The sequence below is a fragment of the Ambystoma mexicanum genome, chromosome 6q (assembly GCF_040938575.1).
Source record: "Ambystoma mexicanum isolate Mex_15411 chromosome 6q, UKY_AmexF1_1, whole genome shotgun sequence".
In the NCBI taxonomy this organism is placed as follows: domain Eukaryota; kingdom Metazoa; phylum Chordata; class Amphibia; order Caudata; family Ambystomatidae; genus Ambystoma; species Ambystoma mexicanum.
In genome coordinates this window covers 1,427,999,042-1,428,021,664 of record NC_090937.1, presented here as the reverse complement: position 1 = coordinate 1,428,021,664, position 22,623 = coordinate 1,427,999,042, and the positions used below count along the sequence as shown (strand labels likewise).

At 48.5% G+C, this 22,623-nt stretch overlaps 1 protein-coding gene across 1 annotated transcript in view; it reads right to left on the bottom strand.

Annotated features, from left to right (window-relative positions):
- Window positions 1–22,623, bottom strand: part of LETM1 (leucine zipper and EF-hand containing transmembrane protein 1) — a 919,975-nt gene that overhangs the window by 363,496 nt on the left and 533,856 nt on the right. Inside the window, exon 8 of the mRNA XM_069632136.1 lies at window positions 14,300–14,431. Within this exon, the coding sequence (XP_069488237.1) occupies window positions 14,300–14,431 (132 nt within the window). The remainder of the gene's footprint in view (window positions 1–14,299; window positions 14,432–22,623) is intronic.

Here is a 22,623-nt window from a genome sequence, read left to right as displayed (position 1 = left end):
ATCTCGTGGCCGCCTTGCCTGTGCCAAGCACCCCGGCAACCGGAATACCACACTTTACCCCCATACCGCGAAAGTCGGCACCAACCCTTTAACCGGAGGACTCCGCGGCTGGTTTCTTCCCGGGCAGTGCAACGACCCTCTTCTTCTGCTCTTCAGCGAGAACTTCTTCTCCCCTGACCGACGTCGAGCCCTGCTGCCACTGCCTGGAACAACTGCCACCGCTGGAGGATCCTTTCCGCTTAAGGTACTGTGTTCTGCCTGGCTTCCCTTGCTACCGACTGTACGGGGTAGATTTAGTCCCCGGCTTTCGAACCTGGGAGTGCCTGGGACACTTTGGCTAAACTTTCTGAGCCACTCTAACCTCTTTTTGACTCTTTGCAAGACTTTGAATCTCTAACTAACAGTGTGATCTTGGGCACATTTTCGCTCCGGCTACTCTAAGAGTGGGCCCTGCCTAGTGACTTTTGCTCACCTGTGACTTTATTCTTCTTTAAGCCTATTGCAAGTGCTCTGGACCTTAGAGTGGTGTGTCTAACCCATTTCTGCTTTTTCTCTCCCTTTCTTGGAAACTACTAGAGGGTCATCTAACGTTAAGCACTCACCTCTGTTTTAATTAAGTGGTGTTTACTTAGAGTTGTCTAGATAGGAGAAAGGATTGAATCTACTTTCATTATAACTGTGTTGAAGTGCTTTTACTATATTTTTGCTAGAGTGTTTTTAACTTATGTGTATTTTAAATAAATAACTATATACTTTTGAAACCAAGCTCTGGTCAGTGTTTGCTTGTGCTATTGTGTTTTGGTACATATTGTGTATACTTTACATACTGCCTAACTCTTCTTGAGAGAAGTCTGACTGCTCAGCCACAGCTACCAGGTAAATCTGGGTGGTACAGACTGCTACCAAAGGGGTTTACTGCTCTACCTGTAGTCTTAAATCTTTTGCAGTGTTCCCCAAGGGAACTGCACAGGTTTCTGCCTAACACTGGTGTACAGCGGTGGGATTTGTATTGAGTATACATTTTTTGTGCTTTAGATACCTTAGTGCAACTAACCACAAAGCTTAGCACTGAAAAAGTAAAACCTCTAACATGTCAGTTATAGAAAGCTATAGTCAAGAGTCCCTGGCAGCCAAAACTGCTGATTGTTTAAGAGTGCTCTGTAAACATAAGGATCTCCTGACTAAGGGCAAGAAAATGGAGCTGATTGAAAGATTGTTAGCTAACCAAAGTCTGGGTGATGGTTCAGAGGAACCTACCACTCCAGCGACTGTAGATGACAGTGTTGAAGTTAACATGGAGAAAAATGTTGATGTTTCTGAGGAAGAGTCAGAAGAGGAGGGTGAGGCTGTTGTAACTGTCCCCCCTAGGCCTCTGCCTGCTCTACCTGCTGTACCTACTGGACCTTTACCAGGTCCCACATTTAGTCCTCAGTACTTTGAACTGGAGAAAATGAAGCTAGAATTGGAGTATAAGAAACTTAATGCTCAAACTGACAAAGAACTAAGGCTAAGGGAAATGGAGCTCAAGTATGACTTAGAAATGAAGAAATTATCTGTTGAGAATGTTTCTCTCTCTGGCTCCTCTAGAAGTTCCAGTCCTAAAAGACCCCGGATGCCTAAAGAATTGGTTGGTATGTATGAGCCTAAGTTGGATGTGTTGGATTGGTTGTCTCTGTTTGAATATAATCATGGGCTCCAGAACATCACAGGAAATGACTTACTCACCTGGTTGTTCTCTAGGCTTCCCCCTGTTGCAACTGATGTGGTAATGGAGATGGGGGAGGAGGATAGGAAGGACTATGAATGTGTGAAACTAGCTTTGATAGCTAGGTTTGGGAAGACCCCTTCCCAGTATCTTAAGAGGTTTAGGAGCCTCAAAAAGCATGATGGTACCCCTTGGGCTACCTGGGTGAGTGAATGTTTGAAAAACTTAGAGGGATGGATTAAGGGTTACAAGGTGAACACTTATGAAGGTATGAAGAATTTGTTTATGTTGGAGACTATTTATGATGCCTGCTCTCCTGAGCTCAGACAGCACTTGGCTGATTCCAAGGAATTAGATTCCCGGAAACTAGCTAAGGCTGCTGACTTGTGGGTTGCCAACAGGGCCACTCACAAGGATTCTGGGGTAACTCAGAAGAAGGATGGGGAGAAACAGCCAAAAAAAGACTCCAAAGAGAATTCTAATAATTCCTATCCCAAAGAGGGCCCCAAACCACAAAATAACCAGGGTAAGCCACATGGGAAACCTAGTCAGGCTACTGTACCTTCTGGCCACAAGCCAGAAGGAGGTCAGAACAAGCCACCCTTCCATAGAACATTTGGACAATGCTATGTCTGTCAGGGTACTGACCATATCAAAGGAGATCCCAAGTGCAAGGGTAAACCTGCAGGGATCAGCACAGTCTCCTTAGCCTTCACTCCTGAGGATGAAGTACAGCTGGCTAGTGCCCACTTTGAACTCTTTGCTGAAGAACCCTTGGGTCTTCAAGCAACTGTAAACTTAGAGCCTATGGGTCTGGTTAGTCCCCAGAATAGGGTTGTGTATAACTCCCTACCTGTTAACTCTAAGGTGTATTATGTGGACAGTGTTCTTGTCAATGGCCAGGATACTCCTGCCAGGAGAGACACTGGGGCCAGCAGAACAGTAGTGGATGAAAGCTTCTTTCAACCTGAGGATGTGGCCAAAGCACCCAAAGGTCCCACTAAGATGTCTGGAGGCCCTGTCCAAATGGTTCCTATTCTACCAGCCCTCATTCAATGTAACAACAGGACAGTAAGGATCCCTGTCAGTGTTCAGACTGAGGTACCTGGGAAGGTCCTGTTAGGGAATGACCTAAGAACTCTAGGAGTAGTGTCACATACCCCCAGGCCTCCCAGTATGGAGAAGCAGAACTTAACCAAATTGGCTAGGAAGGCTACCTTGAAGGACCCTTCTAAGCCTGTGGGACCCTCTACTGAGAACCCCACTACAAGCCCTGGTGTTAGTAAGTTGACCTCTAACCCAGGCACATTTCAGGATAGTATGCTAGGAACATGGGCGCCCCAACCAAGCTCCATCATTGTTCCCCTAGTCTCAGAGTCTCTGACTCCCCCTGCTTCTGAGGAAAAGGTGGATAGACCAACTAGGCCCCTATCTAGACCCGAGAGAACTGGTAATTCTCAGTGCTGGTGGAAAACCAGAAAAGAAAAGTCTAAGGCCAAAAACCTTCAGACTGTTGGACCTTCTACTGAAGACCCCAACTCAAATCCTAATATTAGGGGGGAAACTCCTAAAATAGGTAAGGGTAGATCTAAGAGGAAGGGGAAGCAGGTACATTGCCTAACCCCAACCCCTCCAACCAAGAGGCCTAAGACCCAACCTGCTCCCACAAGAGAGGTGGTGAGGAACCTTGGAGGCCCCTCTAGATCTAAGGGGATCCTTTATAAGGACCCCTTCAAAAAGCCTAACATAGGTTCAGAAGTTGTACCAACTTCTGAGGGACTGGTCAACCAGATCCCCTATAACAAAAAGACTGATGTTCCTCAAAGGGTCTGTAGGTCCGTTAGCTTGCAGAAGAAAACCTTTGAGTTCTCCATTGAACATAGGTCAAGGTGTCACCATCAAAATGCTGATGGACTCTCTAGGATGTATATCATCGACTAGAGGTATGAGGTTCATCCAGGAGTGGATTAAATCCTCCTGTCCCTTAGTCTGGGGGGGGCGAGTGTTAGGGAGAATTCTCTGTTTAGGCTGAATTTCCCTACCTAGTGAGTCCCCCAGCAGCTTTGCTGGATTTCTGGGGTTTAATTTTTTTCTCCTGCCAAGAGTGAGACTCTTTTACCCTCACTCTTGGACATGTTGAAGTGTGTTTTCGTGGTTAAACCTTGTGTTGAATGGGCTATGGGGTCTCTTACTCCATAGGGCCTCATGTATTTTTGTGATGTGGGTCACACAGCACCCTCTGTGCCGTGACCCAGGGGTGTCCTAGGGACTCCCCAACATAGACTCCATACCCTGGGACTGACTACTGTCTCCCAGGGCATGTAAAGTCAACAAAGACTTTGCTAGTCTTGAATCCTGAACAGAACCAGTACAAACCATCATATTGTGGACGTACTGGCTGGGGCAATTCGATTGCCCCAGGGTCTGTTAGTCGAGGGGGCACGTCTCCGTCCCCCCTGATCGAGTTTTGGCTGGTGGCAGTGGAAACTACTTTTTATATTCGACCGCGAATATTTCCCTATGGGATTTCCCATTGTTTTAGGCTAACACATTTAATTATTTATTTACGGTAGCCTTAAACATACCGCCGGTTTATATATTTATTTTTATAACTCCGGTTGGGACTTTTTGCCAAAACTTGATTCTAAAATGGCGTTGGTGTTCGCCTCTGTAACTCTGACCCAAAGTGGAGCCCTTTGTTCCACTTTTGGCGGGCTTCTCCACAGAAGCCCTCCAAAGTGGTGCCACTCTGTCTGGGGTACTTAGGAGGGGTGGAGGGGGATTTAGGCACCCTGGACTGAGTTACCTTGGTAACTCAAGTCGCACTCCGTCCTGATTGGCCCAAGTGGTGAGCCGCCCGGCTCACCACTTAGCATGGTTGAGTGACAGCTAGGCTGGGTGAATGGGGGTTTGCTGCATAAAAGCAGGGCTTTGGGGACTGGGACTTCAGAAGTCGCCACAGGACCAAGAATCCGACGAGGGAAGAGCTGAGCCGACCTGCTTCGACGACACCACCCGGTGGAGCCCTGCTGAACCGTCTCACCACTTTTTCCCGACGACCGAGGAGAACTCTTAACGGAGTGGCTCCTTCCCTTGACTGGTGGGGACAACCAGTTTTCGCCTTCTTTCCGTTCTTTGAGGTATCTCGTGGCCGCCTTGCCTGTGCCAAGCACCCCGGCAACCGGAATACCACACTTTACCCCCATACCGCGAAAGTCGGCACCAACCCTTTAACCGGAGGACTCCGCGGCTGGTTTCTTCCCGGGCAGTGCAACGACCCTCTTCTTCTGCTCTTCAGCGAGAACTTCTTCTCCCCTGACCGACGTCGAGCCCTGCTGCCACTGCCTGGAACAACTGCCACCGCTGGAGGATCCTTTCCGCTTAAGGTACTGTGTTCTGCCTGGCTTCCCTTGCTACCGACTGTACGGGGTAGATTTAGTCCCCGGCTTTCGAACCTGGGAGTGCCTGGGACACTTTGGCTAAACTTTCTGAGCCACTCTAACCTCTTTTTGACTCTTTGCAAGACTTTGAATCTCTAACTAACAGTGTGATCTTGGGCACATTTTCGCTCCGGCTACTCTAAGAGTGGGCCCTGCCTAGTGACTTTTGCTCACCTGTGACTTTATTCTTCTTTAAGCCTATTGCAAGTGCTCTGGACCTTAGAGTGGTGTGTCTAACCCATTTCTGCTTTTTCTCTCCCTTTCTTGGAAACTACTAGAGGGTCATCTAACGTTAAGCACTCACCTCTGTTTTAATTAAGTGGTGTTTACTTAGAGTTGTCTAGATAGGAGAAAGGATTGAATCTACTTTCATTATAACTGTGTTGAAGTGCTTTTACTATATTTTTGCTAGAGTGTTTTTAACTTATGTGTATTTTAAATAAATAACTATATACTTTTGAAACCAAGCTCTGGTCAGTGTTTGCTTGTGCTATTGTGTTTTGGTACATATTGTGTATACTTTACATACTGCCTAACTCTTCTTGAGAGAAGTCTGACTGCTCAGCCACAGCTACCAGGTAAATCTGGGTGGTACAGACTGCTACCAAAGGGGTTTACTGCTCTACCTGTAGTCTTAAATCTTTTGCAGTGTTCCCCAAGGGAACTGCACAGGTTTCTGCCTAACAGCTGGCTCCCTTAACAGCCTCCAAAATATCAGAGATCAAGGGCATGGGATATTTGTCTGGAATCGTTATCTTATTTAAACCACGAAAATCAACACATGGTCGAAATTTGGTGGTGTTTTTCTTGGGGATGAAGAATAGAGATGCAGCCGCTGGGGATGTTGATTCAGTGATTAATCCATTCTTTAGGTTGGTGTTTAGATACTCTCGAAGAACCTCCTTTTTGGTATTCGAAAGAAAATACATCTGACCGAAGGGTAAAGGCTGGTCTGGGATTAGATCAATAACACAGTCATCCCTTCGGTGAGGAGGTAGTTGTGTGTATTCAGAAGTGGAAACACTTTGGCATACTGTTGGTACATCACCGGAAGGCCTGACAAGAAGTTGAGTCTAGTTGCACCTCGGGAAACTGATGGAGCTGAATCAGTCTTCTTGGGGATCTTCTCCAGGTGGTTAATACAATGTGCTAAACAAACCTCTGATCCCAAAAAAAGACCCTGCTGTCCAATTGATAAAACGGGTTATGCCGTTGTAACCAGGGTAGCCCTAATATTATGGGATAATGAGCGGCCCGAATAATGGCTCTGAAACACTTGTGTACGAGCACGATAGAAATAAAATATCAATCAATCAATGTCCATTGTGAGGATCTCCTGATGCGTAGAAATTGACATTGTCAACTGGCATGTCCGATATATGATAATGCCGGATATCAAAGGGCTCCCATCTACATTTTCTACTGGTATAGCCTCTGCCTTAGCTGACCTGGGAATGTCTTTCAATTTAGCCCACTGATCGTCTATGAAATTCCACGCCGCCCCACTATCCACAAGTGCTGGGACTTCCGTGAAAATGCTATCCCTGAATTTAAGGGTTATACGAAGCACTAGCATGTGTCCGTAGAGCGGATTGGCACACAGAGGTCTGAAGTTTGGATGATGAACCTGGTTCTGCTAAGGGTTCCCAAACCGTGGTTCCTCCTACAGCCTGGCGTTGGTGTTTCCCCGACTGCCTAGGAGGAGCAATGGGACATTCCTACACTGAATGAGAGTTTGCCCCACAATACATGGTTTCTTCTGCGGGTTCTCTCCGCCTGAGATAGTGGACCTCTGGTTGTGGTAGCTAATTGCATGGGTTCTTCGGTTGTACTAGCCCTGGTTGAGAAAGAAGGGTTTGCAAAGGAGCATGGCATCCTTCCCTTGCGTCTTTCACTGTTCCGCTGCTTTAACTGATAATCTATCTGCATCACGAGAGTGATGAATTCTGCCAAAGACGTTGGACGAGGCACTCGAGAGATTTCATCCTTCAACTCTTCTGAGAGCCCTCTTCGAAACAAAGTCACTTGTGCATCATCAGACCAGGTAGATTCGCTAGCCATCTGCTTGAATCTCGTGATATAAGTTAGGATATCCTGACTCCCTTGTCTTAAGTCCAATAGGTGTTCCTGTGAGGCCACGTGTATTTCTGGTCTCCCGAACATATTTCTTACACTGCTGCAAAAAGCTATGTATGAATCCAGAATTGGATTATTAGTGGTCACCAAGAGGGTTGCCCAGGCTAGTGCTGGTCCTGCCATCTGGGAGATAATGTACCCCACCCGGTCCCTGTCTGTATGAAAAAAGGCTCCCTTAAAAGGAGAACTGTACTGTAGATGCATCCAGGAACTCCTTTACTTTATGAGGGTTTTCATCGAATTGCCCTCCTGGTAGAGGGCCCGGTGGTACCACTGAACAGTGTGGTACTCGACTTGCCACCGCTTGCTGCGCAGCCAATTGTGCTGCCTGCTGAGCAGCCTGTTGTGCTGCCTGCTGTTGATTCTGCAGTAACGTGGCATTTTCTTGCTTGAGATTCTGAATCTCTGTGGGTAGGGACTGCACTGCTTCTATTAATTGTTGGATTTGTTGGTCCATGACTGAATCAGGAAACCTCCAGGTCTGCTATGAGTCTTTTCAAAAAAATAACAGGCGTTGCTATCTGTTATATAACAATGCACTTTACCAATAATAGACTCGAACATACACTAGAGAGTACCTACCTCATTCAGAACCGGTTCTGCAGGATACTGAAGAATGTGAAGATTTACCTAAAAGCCCCTCCACGGTCTGGCGCAAAAGGCCTGAACGTGGTGGGACCTCCAGGGAAACCCCCTAAGGGGGAAAAAACCCTGTAGAGAGCTGCTAGAATGCATGGTCTCCGGTGGACAGCTTGCTGGAAGTTGTTACGGTTGAGGGTCTCAGCGTGGTAAACTATCCTCTATCCGGAAGTTAATTGCGTTTAAATATACAAGTAGATATGGGTGAGAGAATTGCTCTGAGGAAAGCGAATATTATTATAGACTAGCCGCCGGAAGGCTTACCCCTGACTTGTGCTGAGGTCTGCCCTGATTCCTGGTGGAGATGTGGTGTGGCTGGAATCAATGAGCGACAGAGAGAGGAGCGAAGAAACTGAAAAGATAGAATAAATCAGAAAACACTTCCGGAGGCACTATTTAGCTGGTAGCAGCGTCTGGGTACAATCAAGGAGTGTGTGCGGAATCTTACCGCCAGTCCTAGGGAACAAAGGGGAATGTATTTCCTCTTTACTTTGAATCTCTGTGACTTCCCCAAAGTCTGATGACGGTTCGTGAACGCGTCTGAATCACCAAGATTAGATCAGATAATGGAAAAGAATGGGCAGAGAAAGAAGCTAAACCGAGGACTTCTACGTATCGTGCTGCCCAGGAAGGGTTTCTGCTCTGTGAGAGGGCTTGCCTGCTGTGTGTACTCAGTAAGCGCGAGCCTTGTGGCTGAAGCGAACAAACAGAGAAACGAATAGTAAGGAATAGAAAAGGGTATCAGAGGTAAACAAAAGATGTAGGTGAAGCGTACTCACGGAGCGTAGCTTTCCTCGGAAGAGAGTAGAAACGCGCGAGACCTTTCGCTGCGATTCCGGATATACTGTTTGAGTGAATGGAGGCATGGTTACTCCAGACCTTCCTCGTGAACCAAACACTAGACCACAACGGCACGCTGTCATGATGCCTACCCCCAGGCATCCGGACCAAGCCCATCAGCCCCGAGAGCAGACATCCAGACATTTAGTAAAACCTCAGCAGCCCCGGCTAGGGCTATCTGGGTTCAGTCCTGGCACCTTAGGCGCCAGGCTCATAGTAGAAATCAGTCCTGGCGCCTCATTATCATTACTTACCTCAGGCAGACCATGCTGCAAATGACTCCAATCCAACATGAAGCCTGAAAGGGACTATTTTTCTACAGGGACTATTTTTTACTCGGGTGTGGTTCTAGGGACTTCTTACCTGGGACTACTTTTGAGGCTATTTAAACCACGCCCGACCAGCAACACACGCTTCGCGTTATTCTGCATCCAGCAGCGTAACGCTCACCGTGCCTTCAGCCTGCATCCGGCCTTCTGCCCCACCCGCCTCGAATCCGGAGCTCCTAAAACAAAGAGGAAAGAAAGGGACAAGGTTAGAAAACAAACTTATTTCTATTCCACAGCTGATTCTGGATCCATCTCGTCTCCGGACCTGTAAAGAACATCATTTCTGCACGTGCCGCACCTCCAGCTGCAGAGCCGCGTCATACTACCAGTCTTCACAGCATCCTTCGGGTCGGCGCTGCCGCCATCATTTCTTTGCCGAACTTCGGCACCTAGGAGACAAAAGAAAACCACAAGGTGAGCCGAGGGAACCAACAAATATAATTCTTACCACCATAGACTTACCTGATTTACCACCGGAGGCATCCTTTTGTGACTCTCCATATTTTCACGTGCCGCATCTGTAAAGAGAGACAAAACAACACGTTTTCCATGTGCAACATTTACCGGACAGCGCCTGGTAATACAGACTTACCTGAGCGCCACCAGCTGCCACAGGAGCATCTTTTCACGAGCCAGCTGCAAGACAAGAAAGGAAGGGAGGAAACAAGAGTGAACATCGGACATATTGAACTCTATGAACTTAATACTTACTGGTCCTCACCAGGAATCTCAGAGTCAATACTCTCCGGAACTCTCCCGAGCCTTCAAACCAGTGAAGTAACTGGAATCGACGCGCCCCTGCAAATCCACCCAGGATGGAGAGCTCATCTTTCAAGAATATAAGGTGAGATTGCTGTGAGGGCATTTCGGAGGCGATTAGTTGGGGAGGACTGTGGGGGTGCCATCACTTGAATCCACAAGTGGCTAAATCCATCTCTCCACTTGCAGGAGAATATTTCTACGTGTTAAGCAGACACGATTAGGAGGGCAGATCCAGTCAGTCATAGCTGCACGACGTATCACGTGGGTGGAGACCGCAGCTGTCCGGGTCCAACCGATGCCCCTGTGGGAGCCAGGTGAGCGTAACACCCGCTTCCGGCACGGCCATGTTGTATGGAACCCGAGTAAACACCCTGTGCAGCTGCCTAGTAGTTTGAGAATTTGTCACAGGTGAGGCTGCACAATGGGAATGTGGAGATACGCATCCTTCAGGTCCAGTCCCCCCCACACAGTGTCTCGGCAATGAGCGCTGGCGTCACTATCTTGAATTTCTACAAGGGTAGGTAAAGATTCAGGGAAGACAGATCCAACACCACTAGCAGGCCCGCCTGGTTTTTCTTCTGGTTAGCGAAGATGCAGCAGTAAAAGCCCTGCCCCGCTGGAATGGAGGGGGATCAGGGGACTGCTCTACCGCTTCGCTCTTTATGAGGGAGCGAATCTCTGCTAACAGAGATAGTGTGCCGATCAGTGGGAGGGGACAATGGAGGCGGATAAGGAAGAGGTAGCTGGAAGCTCCAGGACGCAACTGAGATGACCCACGCGTCCGCGAACTTCACCCGCCAAACAGGATTGTGCAGGGCCAGCCTGCCCCCAACTGGGCTGCTGTGGACCTGAAACACAGTCATTGTTTCTTCTGGTCAGAGGCTGATGAAGAGGAAGGGGACTGGAAGAACTCCTTATGAGATGCCTTGTGGTGTTTTCTCCGGTGCGCACTAGGAGACCAGTCCGATTGTCTAGCTTTGTGGTTCTGGGACCCGCTAAATGATCGCCCCTTGTCTGTGTCTGTGGGAACAGTTTAGGTGCCGGTTTGGTAACAACGGCCAGAGACTTTGCATTCTGAGAGCTGTCATCTACTTATCAAGCTCCTCATCATTGGAGGAGTGGAAGAGATAACCCCCCCTCAAACGGAAGGTCCAAGATTCTATCCTGCATATCTGGGTTCAACCTGGTAGCTTTCAGCCAGGCCGTACACCTCATGTCTGTTGTCAGACAGACTGCCCCATTAGCCTTGTCGATGTGGCCCACAGAAGCCTCCATGATATCCAGAGCCACAAGTTGGCCTCAGCTAGGCCTGCTTTGAAAGAGGCTTGCTTTTCCTTTGGGATGTCAGGCAGGAAATCTGCAATCTTCCTCAACAGGCATAGATTGATTAGCCGCAGCGAGGATAGAGTCTGCGTTAGCCTGCCTGAGGTGCAGTCCGACATTTTAATAGACCTTCTTGCCATATTATTTGAGCGCCATTTCTTCCTTCTTGAGGAGGGTAGTCGTGACGGTACTGGATGACGAAGCCTGGGGCTTGGCATACATGGATGCAGAAGCGATTACTGATGAGGCTGCGGGTGCCCTGAGAGCAGTATGCTGTTCCCCCTCGGTTTGCCTGAACCTAGCATCTAGCTTTTTGTTGATGGGTTGTGTGGAGTGGGACTTGAGCCAGCCCTTCTTGGCCAAAGCCTCCACATCTTGTTGTAGGGGGATGCCCAATCTCACCTCCACCCTGATGCTCAGGACCTCCGCCAGAACACCTGCTTAGGGGAGCTCCTTCTGTGGCTGGGGGATACCCAGGTATTCTGACAGGCCGGCAATCCTATCATGGAAGGCTTTTGCTGAAAAGGGCGTATCCTGAACCTCCTCATCTGTGTCCTGCTGGTCCTCTGTCCCCAGAGGCATGGCGCCAGTCACCTTTCAAAGTTCCTCCATGATGGGGGTCTGGACCCGCACCAGGGTTGCTGGAGCCTCAGTAGTGGGCTGCTGCGGAGGTGGAACTGGAGGAGGCATGGACTGTGTTGTCGAGGGTTGCACTGGAGAAGCCGGAAGCAACATGTCCTTAATCATGCCCCTGAGAATTGAGCCCATTTGTGGAGACTGCACAAGTGACATGAATTTGTTAAAAAACCTGTCCTCACAGGTTGGCTGTGTGCAATCTTGCACAGGGGCGGGGGAAAATAAGCGAGCTGCCTCCCCAGCCCCTGCCCATGTCTGGGGTCATTGTACCTGGACCCCGAGATGTTGGGATAAGACGTGGACCAGGTGATGGGGTTCAGTGGTACCCAGTCTGTCCTAGGAGCAAAACTTCTCCTTTGTTGATCGATGGGCTGACAGACTGAGCGCCTGCCTGTGCGGCTTCCTGCCTTTGCTGCTCGGGAATGGCAGCCATTTCGTCTCAAGCCGCTGCCATTTTGTCAGCGCCTTCAGCACGTGGACCTGTAGCCGGCGTGTTCCCAGGCTCGGCCTGCATGCCCAACTGCACCGGCTCTGCCCCGCCCTGCACCTCAGGTGTACACCCAGTAGGCTGTGCGCCGTCGGCCTCCCGGCCGGTAGTGCTGGCCCTGCGTGAAGGCGCCTCCTTGGATAAGGACCCAGTGTCAGGGCAATGCCCCTAGGGATGGGTCCCAGTAATAATAGAGCTCACAGGTCCCTCGGCTGCAGGACCGGTGGAGCACTTGGACACCTCGGCCATGAGGCCGTTAGCTGCGTGAGCCTTGGTGCTCCTTGAGCAGGTGCGAGGCAGCGCCCTGTGTGCTATTCTAAATTTAAAGTGGAAGCTCAATTCTTCACTGTCAAAGGTTCCGGTAACATCCTGTTCTGATCTTGATGGTTGTGCCGATTATTGAATACCTCCGTCTCCAAGTACCACACAGACAGAATGACCAAATACTGTATGTGCAATCTTGGAGGCCACAGGTGTAGTGAGCCGTCAACTGGAACCAGGAAACGCCGGAAGAACCCCTTTGACCGCTGTAAGGCAATAGACGGTTATCACACTAATGCAATATGGACACAGTAATAAGGAATTGATTGAAGCAAGGCTTACCTAGATGAACTGTGGGCCAGGTTGTAATGCAATAGGGGCAATCAGCAGAGACAGTGGGTCGGGTTTCAGAGAGGCTAGGCTGGTAATTCCACACCTGGGTAGGTTGACAACAAGAGTCCAAAAGAGGAGTCCAAAAACACGTAATGGGGTCGAAACCAGTTCAAAGCACAAGATCCAAGCAAGGGATAGTTCGTTTGAGCAATCCGTGAAGAAGGTGCAGGCTTGAATACCTTTAGAACCAAGCAAGAAAAGTTCCAGGGCAAAGGTAACAGATGAAGCCAAGAAGAAGTAGAGTATCCAAAAAACAGTCCGCGGTCGTAGAGCCAATGAATCCTTGATGAAAACAATAACGCCAAACAGTCCTTACGAGAAGCAGCTGAGAAGCGCTGCCAACATGGTTTCCGGCGCTTTTGAATGTTAGTTGTAGTCACATGATGCAAAAACGCGGCAGCGTGGAAAATCACGTGATGGCAAAGGATAAACGTGATTGACAGCAGTTCATCTCACTTGACGCGTGAATCGCCGTGTTCCTCGGCGGTGCTGTAAGGTATACGAAATTTTCCACAGGAGTTGCCAGGACAATGAAGGTCGGAAAACATCTGGAAAACCAGTCATCCTTCTCCAGTGTTGAACAGAAGGTTGTTTCCTTGTGCCGTGATGTGCAGTGAGAAATGTGCCAGGTAAATGTGGGCTGATCGTGGGTTGCCTAGTGGGTTGCCTAGTAATGGGCACACTGGGAGACGTGACACATCCCCATGTTGGGGGGACGCCCACAAGGATGGATGAAAGGGGACTGGACGTATGAGCATAGTGTATACCAATATTTCAAAGGATGTTTGTCCACATGGTCGAGTACCATTAAAATGATACATGACCCTCATAAAAAAGTACTCAACAATGCTAATGGTCCAGTGGCTTTTGTAAGGCCTGCTATGTGCATTGGTGACGTTAAGTGTGGTGAAGGACATCCATCTAACATTCAACCTTTATTATATTTCATGATGCTAGAAAAAAATGGTAATACATCTTCTATTAACCTCTGTTCTGTTTCACCTACAGGAATTGAACCTTCCAGAAAGTTGTTTCTACTCTTGCAAACCACCACCTACCAAGAAATCTTTTACTTTGCGCACAGTATGGATTTGATGCCTTGTATCCAATATCCTGGAATATTGTCAGTCCCTGGCCTCCTATAACACTAGGTGTACATGTACCAAACACAATAGGTGTGACAAAACATGTCATGGCTTAACAGTATCGAGGTTTATAATCGCACTATGGTGCAAAAGGGAAGCAAGAGTTTTCACTTGGATTTTAATTACACATCTTGTGTTAAGGAGATGAGTTGGGCTGGCAAACATTTCTCAAAAAGACGGTATGTAGATTGACAAGTACTTACCACAATTTCGGGTAAGGTCTGCAAGGTTGTTGTAAGCTGATCAGCCGGAGAAAGGGTATCAGGGAGATACAAAGCTCTGGATAAGATGAGCAAAGAGGTAGGAATTTCCTGGTTCAAGTGCAGCTCCAACCACTGCGAAGCAAAACAAATGATATAGAGTAGGCCAGTAGGATCCAACAACATAAATACAACTTTAAGCGGTTAAGATGGAATACAAACAAACAGACTCTGTGAAAATAATCAACACATTTATCATTTTTTTCACTTTATTTAGCAATAGTTATTAGAGTAATTACAGTAAAAACAAATATGCTATTGCTGTGAACAATCAGTGTGATTAGCCAATCACAAAGCTGCAATAAAAATGTTCAGGCATTCTAAATCTGCACAGATCAAATTAAAAGCGGGGCGATGTGCATTGTGTTTAGGGAGTAATTTGAGACAAAAAAAAAAGAAATCCTGACAAATCTTGAAAAGAAAATTGTAAAAATTGAATATTAGTGGCAACGTTGCTCCCCATGAATCAAGTATTTGAGATAATCAGTAAATCATATCCATCAGTAGATCTCAAGGTTCTGTTATAACTGGAAATCACCATCTTGAAACGAAGTCGAAGTTCAGAAGAATCTCACATTAAAATGAAGCAACTCTTATGAATCAGACACCAAAATGAGCACTGTGGGCTCATTCTGGTGTCTGAAATACCTAGGCCTCTTCCCCTGTCCCCTCCCTCTACTCTTCTAACAAATCAAACAGTCAAAAGCTGTGGGCACGGTGCGAGGAGGGGCTGCATATGGGCTTTAACGGCTCTGGGAGTGTCGCAACAAGTGTTAACTATCAATAACAAAAGTAAACAGTAAATGTGTTTTGTGGCCATTGTAACCAATAGGTAGAAATGGTGGCGGATTAGAAAGGGAAGGGGTGCATAAATCTGCATGTCATGTGAAACAAAGCTGAGGCTGTGATAGTTTCAGTCTCGCGTTTCATTAGATCTATTTCAGCTAGCATTACTTTGCATGCTGGTAATTGGCGGCTTTCAATCAGAATGGGGAAAATAAAGCTACAGCTGTTGTGTGCGTGAGTGTGTGTTAGAGTGTGTGTGAGAGAGTGTGTGTGTGTGTGAGTGAGAGTGAGAGAGAGAGTGTGAGTGTGAGAGAGAGAGTGTGATTGAGAGAGTGAGAGAGTGAGAGAGAGTGTGAGTGAGAGAGTGAGAGAGTGTGTGTGAGTGAGAGAGAGAGAGAGTGTGAGAGAGAGAGAGAGTGTGTGTGTGAGACAGTGAGAGAGTGTGTGAGAGAGAGAGAGAGAGAGAGAGAGAGAGAGAGAGAGAGAGAGAGAGAGAGAGAGAGAGAGAGAGAGAGAGAGAGAGAGAGAGAGAGAGAGAGAGAGAGAGAGAGAGAGAGTGGGTGTGTGTGTGTGCAAGAAGAAAAAGGTACGTCTAGTGTTGCTGTTTATGGTGAAAGTGTTTTTTTATTTTAAGGCAGTAGTATGCCAACTGTGTTAAAGGGGAAGACAAAAATTGCAGTGATATGTAGGAGCCCACCTCTATGTGTGTCCCAAAACAGGAATTCAAGTGCTAATGGCAATTTTTAAAGTGAGCAGCAGTATGTGTATATATATAATGGGATACATTACTCACGTAATCGTATTTCTGATGGTTGTTTCTGCTTAGATTCACATGCTGTGCATACGCCGACATCTAATGGAAGCTGCAGAGTATTCCAGTTTGTTTTTCGAAACTCGAAAATGGGCGTCGACGCAGGTCGTGCCAGTAATACTATCCCTAGTGTGACGTCCACTGTACCCAAGATACCTCACGCGTCTAGGATCCTCAGATTGTATTTTTTCTGACATGAGGTAGCAGAGGTAGCATGAGCAGATAGACAGAAAGGTAAGACTACAAGCAATCATGCTCCTTCTCTCAGAGGGGAGGAAGGGTGGGTCGCATGTGAATCTAAGCAGATACAAGCATCAGAAATACGATTACGGTGAGTAATGTATCCCTTCTGAGGCTTGTGGAATCTGCTTAGTTCACATGCTGTGCATAGATTAGCGAGCAGTACTTGAAGAAGGAGGTGGGATGTGAGAAGGGTCATGAGCAATAAGTGTCTTAGAACCGCTTGTCCCACTTGTGTATCTGCCTTGGAACGGGTGTCAATGCAGTAATGCTGAGTAAAAGTGTGAATAGAGCTCCAAGTAGCTGCTTTGCAAATGGTGTCAAGGGGTACATTTGCAATGAAAGCCAGAGTGGCCCCAATGCCTCTAGTAGAGTGGGCTCTTGGCGTGAAAGGCAGAGTTCTTTCAGAGAGTGAGTAACACGGCTGGATACAGTTAATAATCCACTTCGAGATGGCACCTTTAGAGACGCGATCCCCCTCTCTGCCTGTAGCTACGGAGACAAACAGTTGATCTGTTTTTCTTAGCGGTCTGGTTTTATTTACATAGTAGAGGACCGCCCTACGCACATCTAGGGTGTGTAGTTTCACCTCAGCCGAGCTTTGCGGGTCCTGGAAGAAAGCCGGAAGCTCGATGGACTGGTTTACATGGAATTTAGATATAAATTTAGGTGAGAACCTAGGGTGTGTGCGTAAAACCAGTTTGTCTTTATGGACAGTAAAGAAGGGATCCTGCACCGACAGAGCCTGAATTTCACTGACCCTTCTTATAGAAGTAATAGCTACTAAGAAGGCCGTTTTATAAGTCAGGTGTTTGAGACTGCTTTTATGCATGGGTTCGAAAGGGGGGCCCATGAGCTTGGCTAGCACCACATTAAGGTCCCACCCTGGTGGTGGGTTTGAAATAGGAGGGTGAAGTCTCTTTACTCCTTCCATGAAGGCTTTAACTACTGGTACTTTCCACCACAAAACCTTGCTATGGGAAGTGGTGTAAGCCGACAGGGCTGCCAGGTGTACTTTCAGTGAGTTAAAAACCAATCCTGCATCTAGCAGGTGGAGCATGTATGTAACAATAATGGAAGGAGTGCAATCAACCGGGTTGATTGATCTACTCTGGCACCAGATAACGAACCTCTTCCATTTGTCAAAGTAACAGTGCCTTGTGTTTGGTTTCCTAGATTCCTTTAGGATGTCCATACACCTCTGTGGCAAATTGAGATGTCCAAACTCTATGACCTCAGGAGCCATGCTGCCAGGTTCATTGAGTTGGGTTGCTGGTGCACTGTTTGACCTTGGTGCTGGGACAGTAGGTTGTACCAGGCTGGAAGTTTGATGGGCTCGCACACCGCCATCCTGCGTAGGTGTGGGAACCACGGTTGTCTTGCCCACATGGGAGCAACTAGGACGAGCGTCATTGACTCTCTGTTCCTCTTGTTCACCACTTTCCTGATGAGGAGTTGGTGGAAAAGCGTACGCAAACATCCCTGACCAGTTCATCCACAGGGCGTTCCCCTGGGAGTCTGGTTGGGGGAACCTGGATGCAAATCCTGGGCATTGTCTGTTTTCGCTTGTGGCGAATAAGTCTATAGTGGGGAAACCCCACTGAGAGAAGATATCTTCTACGACCTCTCTGTGTAGAACCCATTTGTGTTCCTCTGGGAGGGAGTCTCTGCTCAGAGCATCCGCTAGGGAATTTAGCTCCCCTGGAACATGTTGTGATGACAGGAAGATGTTCCGTCTGAGTGCCCATATACAGATTTTCTGAGCAAGCTTGGACAGATTTGGCGAACGAGTCCCTCCTTGCTTGTTCAGGTAGAACATGGCTGTTGTGCTGTCCGTCCGGATTTGCACTGACAGGTTTAGTAGGTGGGGCTCGAACGCTTGAAGCGCTCTGAATACTGCCAGAAGCTCTAGCAGGTTGATGTGGTTCTTGGCCACTGAGGGAGACCAGAGACCCTGAGCTGTGTGGTGGAGATGGTGAGCTCCCCACCCAGTCAGACATGCATCGGTAGTGACTACTGCCTGTACTTCGGGATCGTAAAAGGGTTTTCCCTGTGCAAGATTCTCTCTTGTCCACCAGTGAAGGCTTTGTACTAGTGTTGGCGAAACAACCAATAGATCATCCCACTGACCACTTGCCTGCTTCGCCAACCATTCCTGCATGGGACGCATGCGCAGGCGCGCATAGGGGGCCCAGGTAAATACATGACGCCATCATGCCCAGCAAACGCATTGCTTTGCGTACCGTTATTTGGTGACAGGACTGATATTGCGGAATTTGTAGTAGTATATTCCGAATTCTTTCCTCTGAAGGAAATGTCAACGTCTCTTGAGTATCTAGGATTGCTCCTAGGAACTGTTTGGAGGTGCTTGGCACCAGGCTTGACTTTTTCTCGTTGATTGAGAAGCCTAATTCGTGGAGGAGGTCGATAGTCCTTTGAATGTTTGTTCTGCAAATTACTGGGGTTTCCCCCGTTATGAGCCAGTCGTCCAGATAAGGGTACACCGGGATTGCCTCCCTGCGTAGGTGTGCAGCCGCCACCGGCAGTACCTTGGTCAATACCCTTGGTGCCGAAGCTATCCCGAAGGGCAGTACCTTGAACTGGTAGTGCCGACTGTCCACCTTGAAGCGCAAGTACCTTCTGTGCGCTGGGAACATGGAAATATGAAAATAGGCATCTTTCATATTCAAGGTTACCATGTAATCCCCCTTTTTTAGGAGGGGGGATTACCTCTTGTAGCGTAGTCATACGAAACATTTGGGGCTTGACATACACTTGTTGGCAGGCCGTAAATCCAATACTAGGCGCATTGTCAAATCTTTTTTTGGCACAAGGAAGTAAGTTGAATAAACCCTTGTTTACCTGGTGTCCCGGGACGGGTTCTATCGCGTCCTTTGCTAGCAGATTGGCGATCTCCTCGAGGAGAATCTTCTGATGTTCTAAAGAGTGTACTCTTTGTCGTGGAGGATGGTTCCGGGGACGCTGCAGTAGTTCTATACAGTACCCTGCGGATACTGTTGACAGCACCCATCTGTCTGATGTGATCCCTTCCCAAGCCTGGGTGAAGTTGGAAATGCGTCCCCCTACTGGGGTTGCGTGAGAAGGGACCCTGAACTGAGAGTCACTGCTTTGGTGGAGACATGCCGCCTCCTTTACTGGGGCTGCCTCTACCTTTACCACGTCCTCTCCTATTAAACCTGCCGTAACCCTGGGTAGACTGTTGGCTGCTGTTGTTCCACTGTGTACCCTGCCCCTGGGAATAGTTTGATTCTCTCTCGGAATTTTGGCCGCGTGGGCGACGAAAATTACTATTCCCTCTCTGGTTAGGGGGTTTATTGGTTAACTGGCCAAGGGACTTGAGTGTCTCGTATTCGTCCTTGGCATTCTTCAGCGCGTTCTCGACCGCCTTACCAAACAACAGATCGGCTTCCACCGGTTTGTCCAACAATGATGCCTGGGTTTCTGCCTTAAAACCAGACTGCCGTAACCACGCATGTCTCTTGATAACAGTACCTTCTGCTATCAATCTGCCTGCGTTGTCCACGGCGTCAAAAGTTGCTTTTAAAATGCAACCAGACACGGCTCTACCCTCTGCTGAAATTCGTGCTAACTGGCTCTTTAAGGGTTCTGGTGCAGAGGCTATGAGTGCCGTGACTTCTTCCCACTGATGGCAGTTGTAGCTGGCCAACAGGGTGGTGGAGTTTGCAATCCTTGCCTGATAGGCGGACGTTGAGGCTACTTTCCTGCTGAAACCATATAGTTTTTTGCTCTCCTTGTCTGGAGGAGCTTCGGACGATGACAAGGGTGTTCCAGCCCTCTTACGAGTGTTAGTGACAACTAGGGAGTCTGGCTTCAGATGTCCTCTTATATAGAGAGGGTCAGACTGGGCTGCCCTGAAAAGTTTTTCAACTCTGGGATTGACTGCTCTAGTGAGGTTTGGGTTCCCAGGGACGGGTCTATTCTTCGCTGAATAGACTTAAGGTTAGGGATGTCTGGGCAACAGGCCTCCTTTCTCCCACTAACTCCTCGGCGAAGTCCCTCTCTTCCTGGACACCGTGGGTATCAATATGGAAATGTTCTGCTGCTCGTGCGAGAACCTCGTTCAGGAGGGGTTGGTTATCGACAGGGGAGTCGGTAACCTGGGCTTCCTTCTCTACCGGGGAATCTACTCTGTAGGTTTCAGGGTCTTCCTCTTCTTGGTCCTCATCATCCCCATAGTAGCCCGTCCCGGTTTGCTGTTCTACCATGCCAAAATCTTGGTCCTCGCCAAAGGAAGTCTCTCCTTGATACAGTGAGTATGGCCATGAGTATGGTTGTACCTCGAAGGGGTCTGTAGACCTCATCGGTGTCTCAAACCGGGGCTTCTTACTCGGGGGGATAGGATCATTAGAGCCTGAGGGTGTAGCGCCTTGTGGATTATATGAAAGGAAATGGTCTGGATTTTTATCGTAAAAGTCTGCTAAAGAAGACATCCTTGACATGACCCTATCTATGTCACCACTCGACCATTTTTTGGAACTGGAAATGACTCTCTCAGAAAGTCTAGGAGATTTATCTTGAGTAGATTTGCTGGTTTTAGAAATCTCAGCAGACCTGGTCTTGTCTGTCTGTTTAGGAGGAGTGGAGTGTTTCACAGGTGTGGAAGAGTGCAGAGGCTGCTTCTTCTGCTGTTTTCCCCCCTCCCCGTGAGTGGAAAAGTGTTTTCCCTGTCCCTTTGAGGCTCCGGAGGTTTTCGACGCCTGGCGTTGAGGATCGGGGGTAGAGTCCCTGTCCTTCGAACGTGGGGCTGCGCTGATCTTGTCTGCGGGCTCTGACTCCTGGAGAGCGGCCTGGGGGTGGAAGTCGTCTTCGTCCTCCGACGATCAAACTTCTGTTAGCCTAGGGAGCGAGGCACTCTTGGCAAGAGTGGATGATTGCCTGGAGTCATGCGGCGATCTTGATCGAGAATGCCCAGAGGACACCGATTCGGACCGTTCTGTTTGTGCCTCTTTCCGAGAACTCGACGTCGTCGAGTCTCGGTTGGACTTCGTGCGTTTTGCGTGAGTGGTGTGTGAAGCACTTGTGTCACTGGGGGTCTTCCCCATAGCCGCCCTGTCGGACGACCTTCCGAGGTCGGGGACCTGCGCTCGGCTGTCTTTCGACGCCGTAATGCCCTTGCCGTCCGAAAGCACGGCGTCGCTGCCATCGCTGAAGGCGCCCTCCGCTTCCATGGCCACCTGCCTGGCGTGGTGGGCCCAACCCTTCGTCGAACGGTCCTTCAGTGTCTTAGGTTTAAACCTACTACACGCTCTGCAGTTCGCTTCGGGCTGGTCCCTCGACAAGCAGAGATTGCACGTGGCGTGCCTGTCGACCGAAGGGTATTTGCGATTGCACTTGGGGCAGAAATGAAAAGGGGTACCCTCCATACGCACCTTGAGGCAGCGGGCTGGTAAGTGTAGGAAATGTATAAGGTGTACCTATATACCAAGAGTGTAGAGTATGTCCAACCCCCCACTCACCCTACTTGCAGGGCCGAGGCCAGGGGCCTTCCGAGGCCCAAATCCGTCGTGCAGCAGCCGACGGTCGATTTCTTCTCCAAGCCGGCATCGAGTGTCGAAGTTCGACGTTGGGATGGGGAAAGGATGTAAATTAATCAATATTTTAGCAAAAGTATGGCTAAGGCCAGGGGACTCCGCAAAATGCTTCCGACCAGTATGGAGGAAAAAAACAATCTGAGGATCCTAGACGCGTGAGGGATCTTGGGTACAGTGGACGTCACACTAGGGATAGTATTACTGGCACGCCCTGTGTCGACGCCCATTTTGGAGTTTCGAAAAACAAACTGTAATACTCCGCAGCTTCCACTAGATGTCGGCCTATGCACAGCATGTGATCTAAGCAGATTCCACAAGCCTCAGAAATATATATACATATAGGATTAATATAGCTTAAACCTAATTACCAAGTAACAGAGCACTGCAAAAATCAGGATGGTGAATACTGTGACAAATCTGAGGATGTCAGGCCTTCTTCCTTGGGGGTGGGAGGGTGACCCTTCTCAGGGGGCAAGGGCTCTGCCTCCACAGTACAATAGCCCCCCTGGGGGTGGTACACAGAGGGAGGATCACATGGGGAAGGGGCACCTCTATGGGATTAGGGATAACTATCATCAGAGAACGCAGTATGACCCCGCCTCAGAACACTAAACCCATTCTTTAACCTTAAATCCTCATTCCCCCTTGCTAGTCAAAGTTAATGTATTTTGTTGTGTCAAAGTTAATGTATTTTGTTGTCAAGTCAGTCAATCCAGCAAACCGGACAGGCCGGAGACTAAAAAGTACTAAGGGTTATAGATATGATTTGGAAACTGGTACTGCGGAGAAGATGACAGGGGGTGGGGGGAGAAGAGAGAGAGAGGGAGGGAGGGAGAGACAGAGAGAGAGAGAAGAAG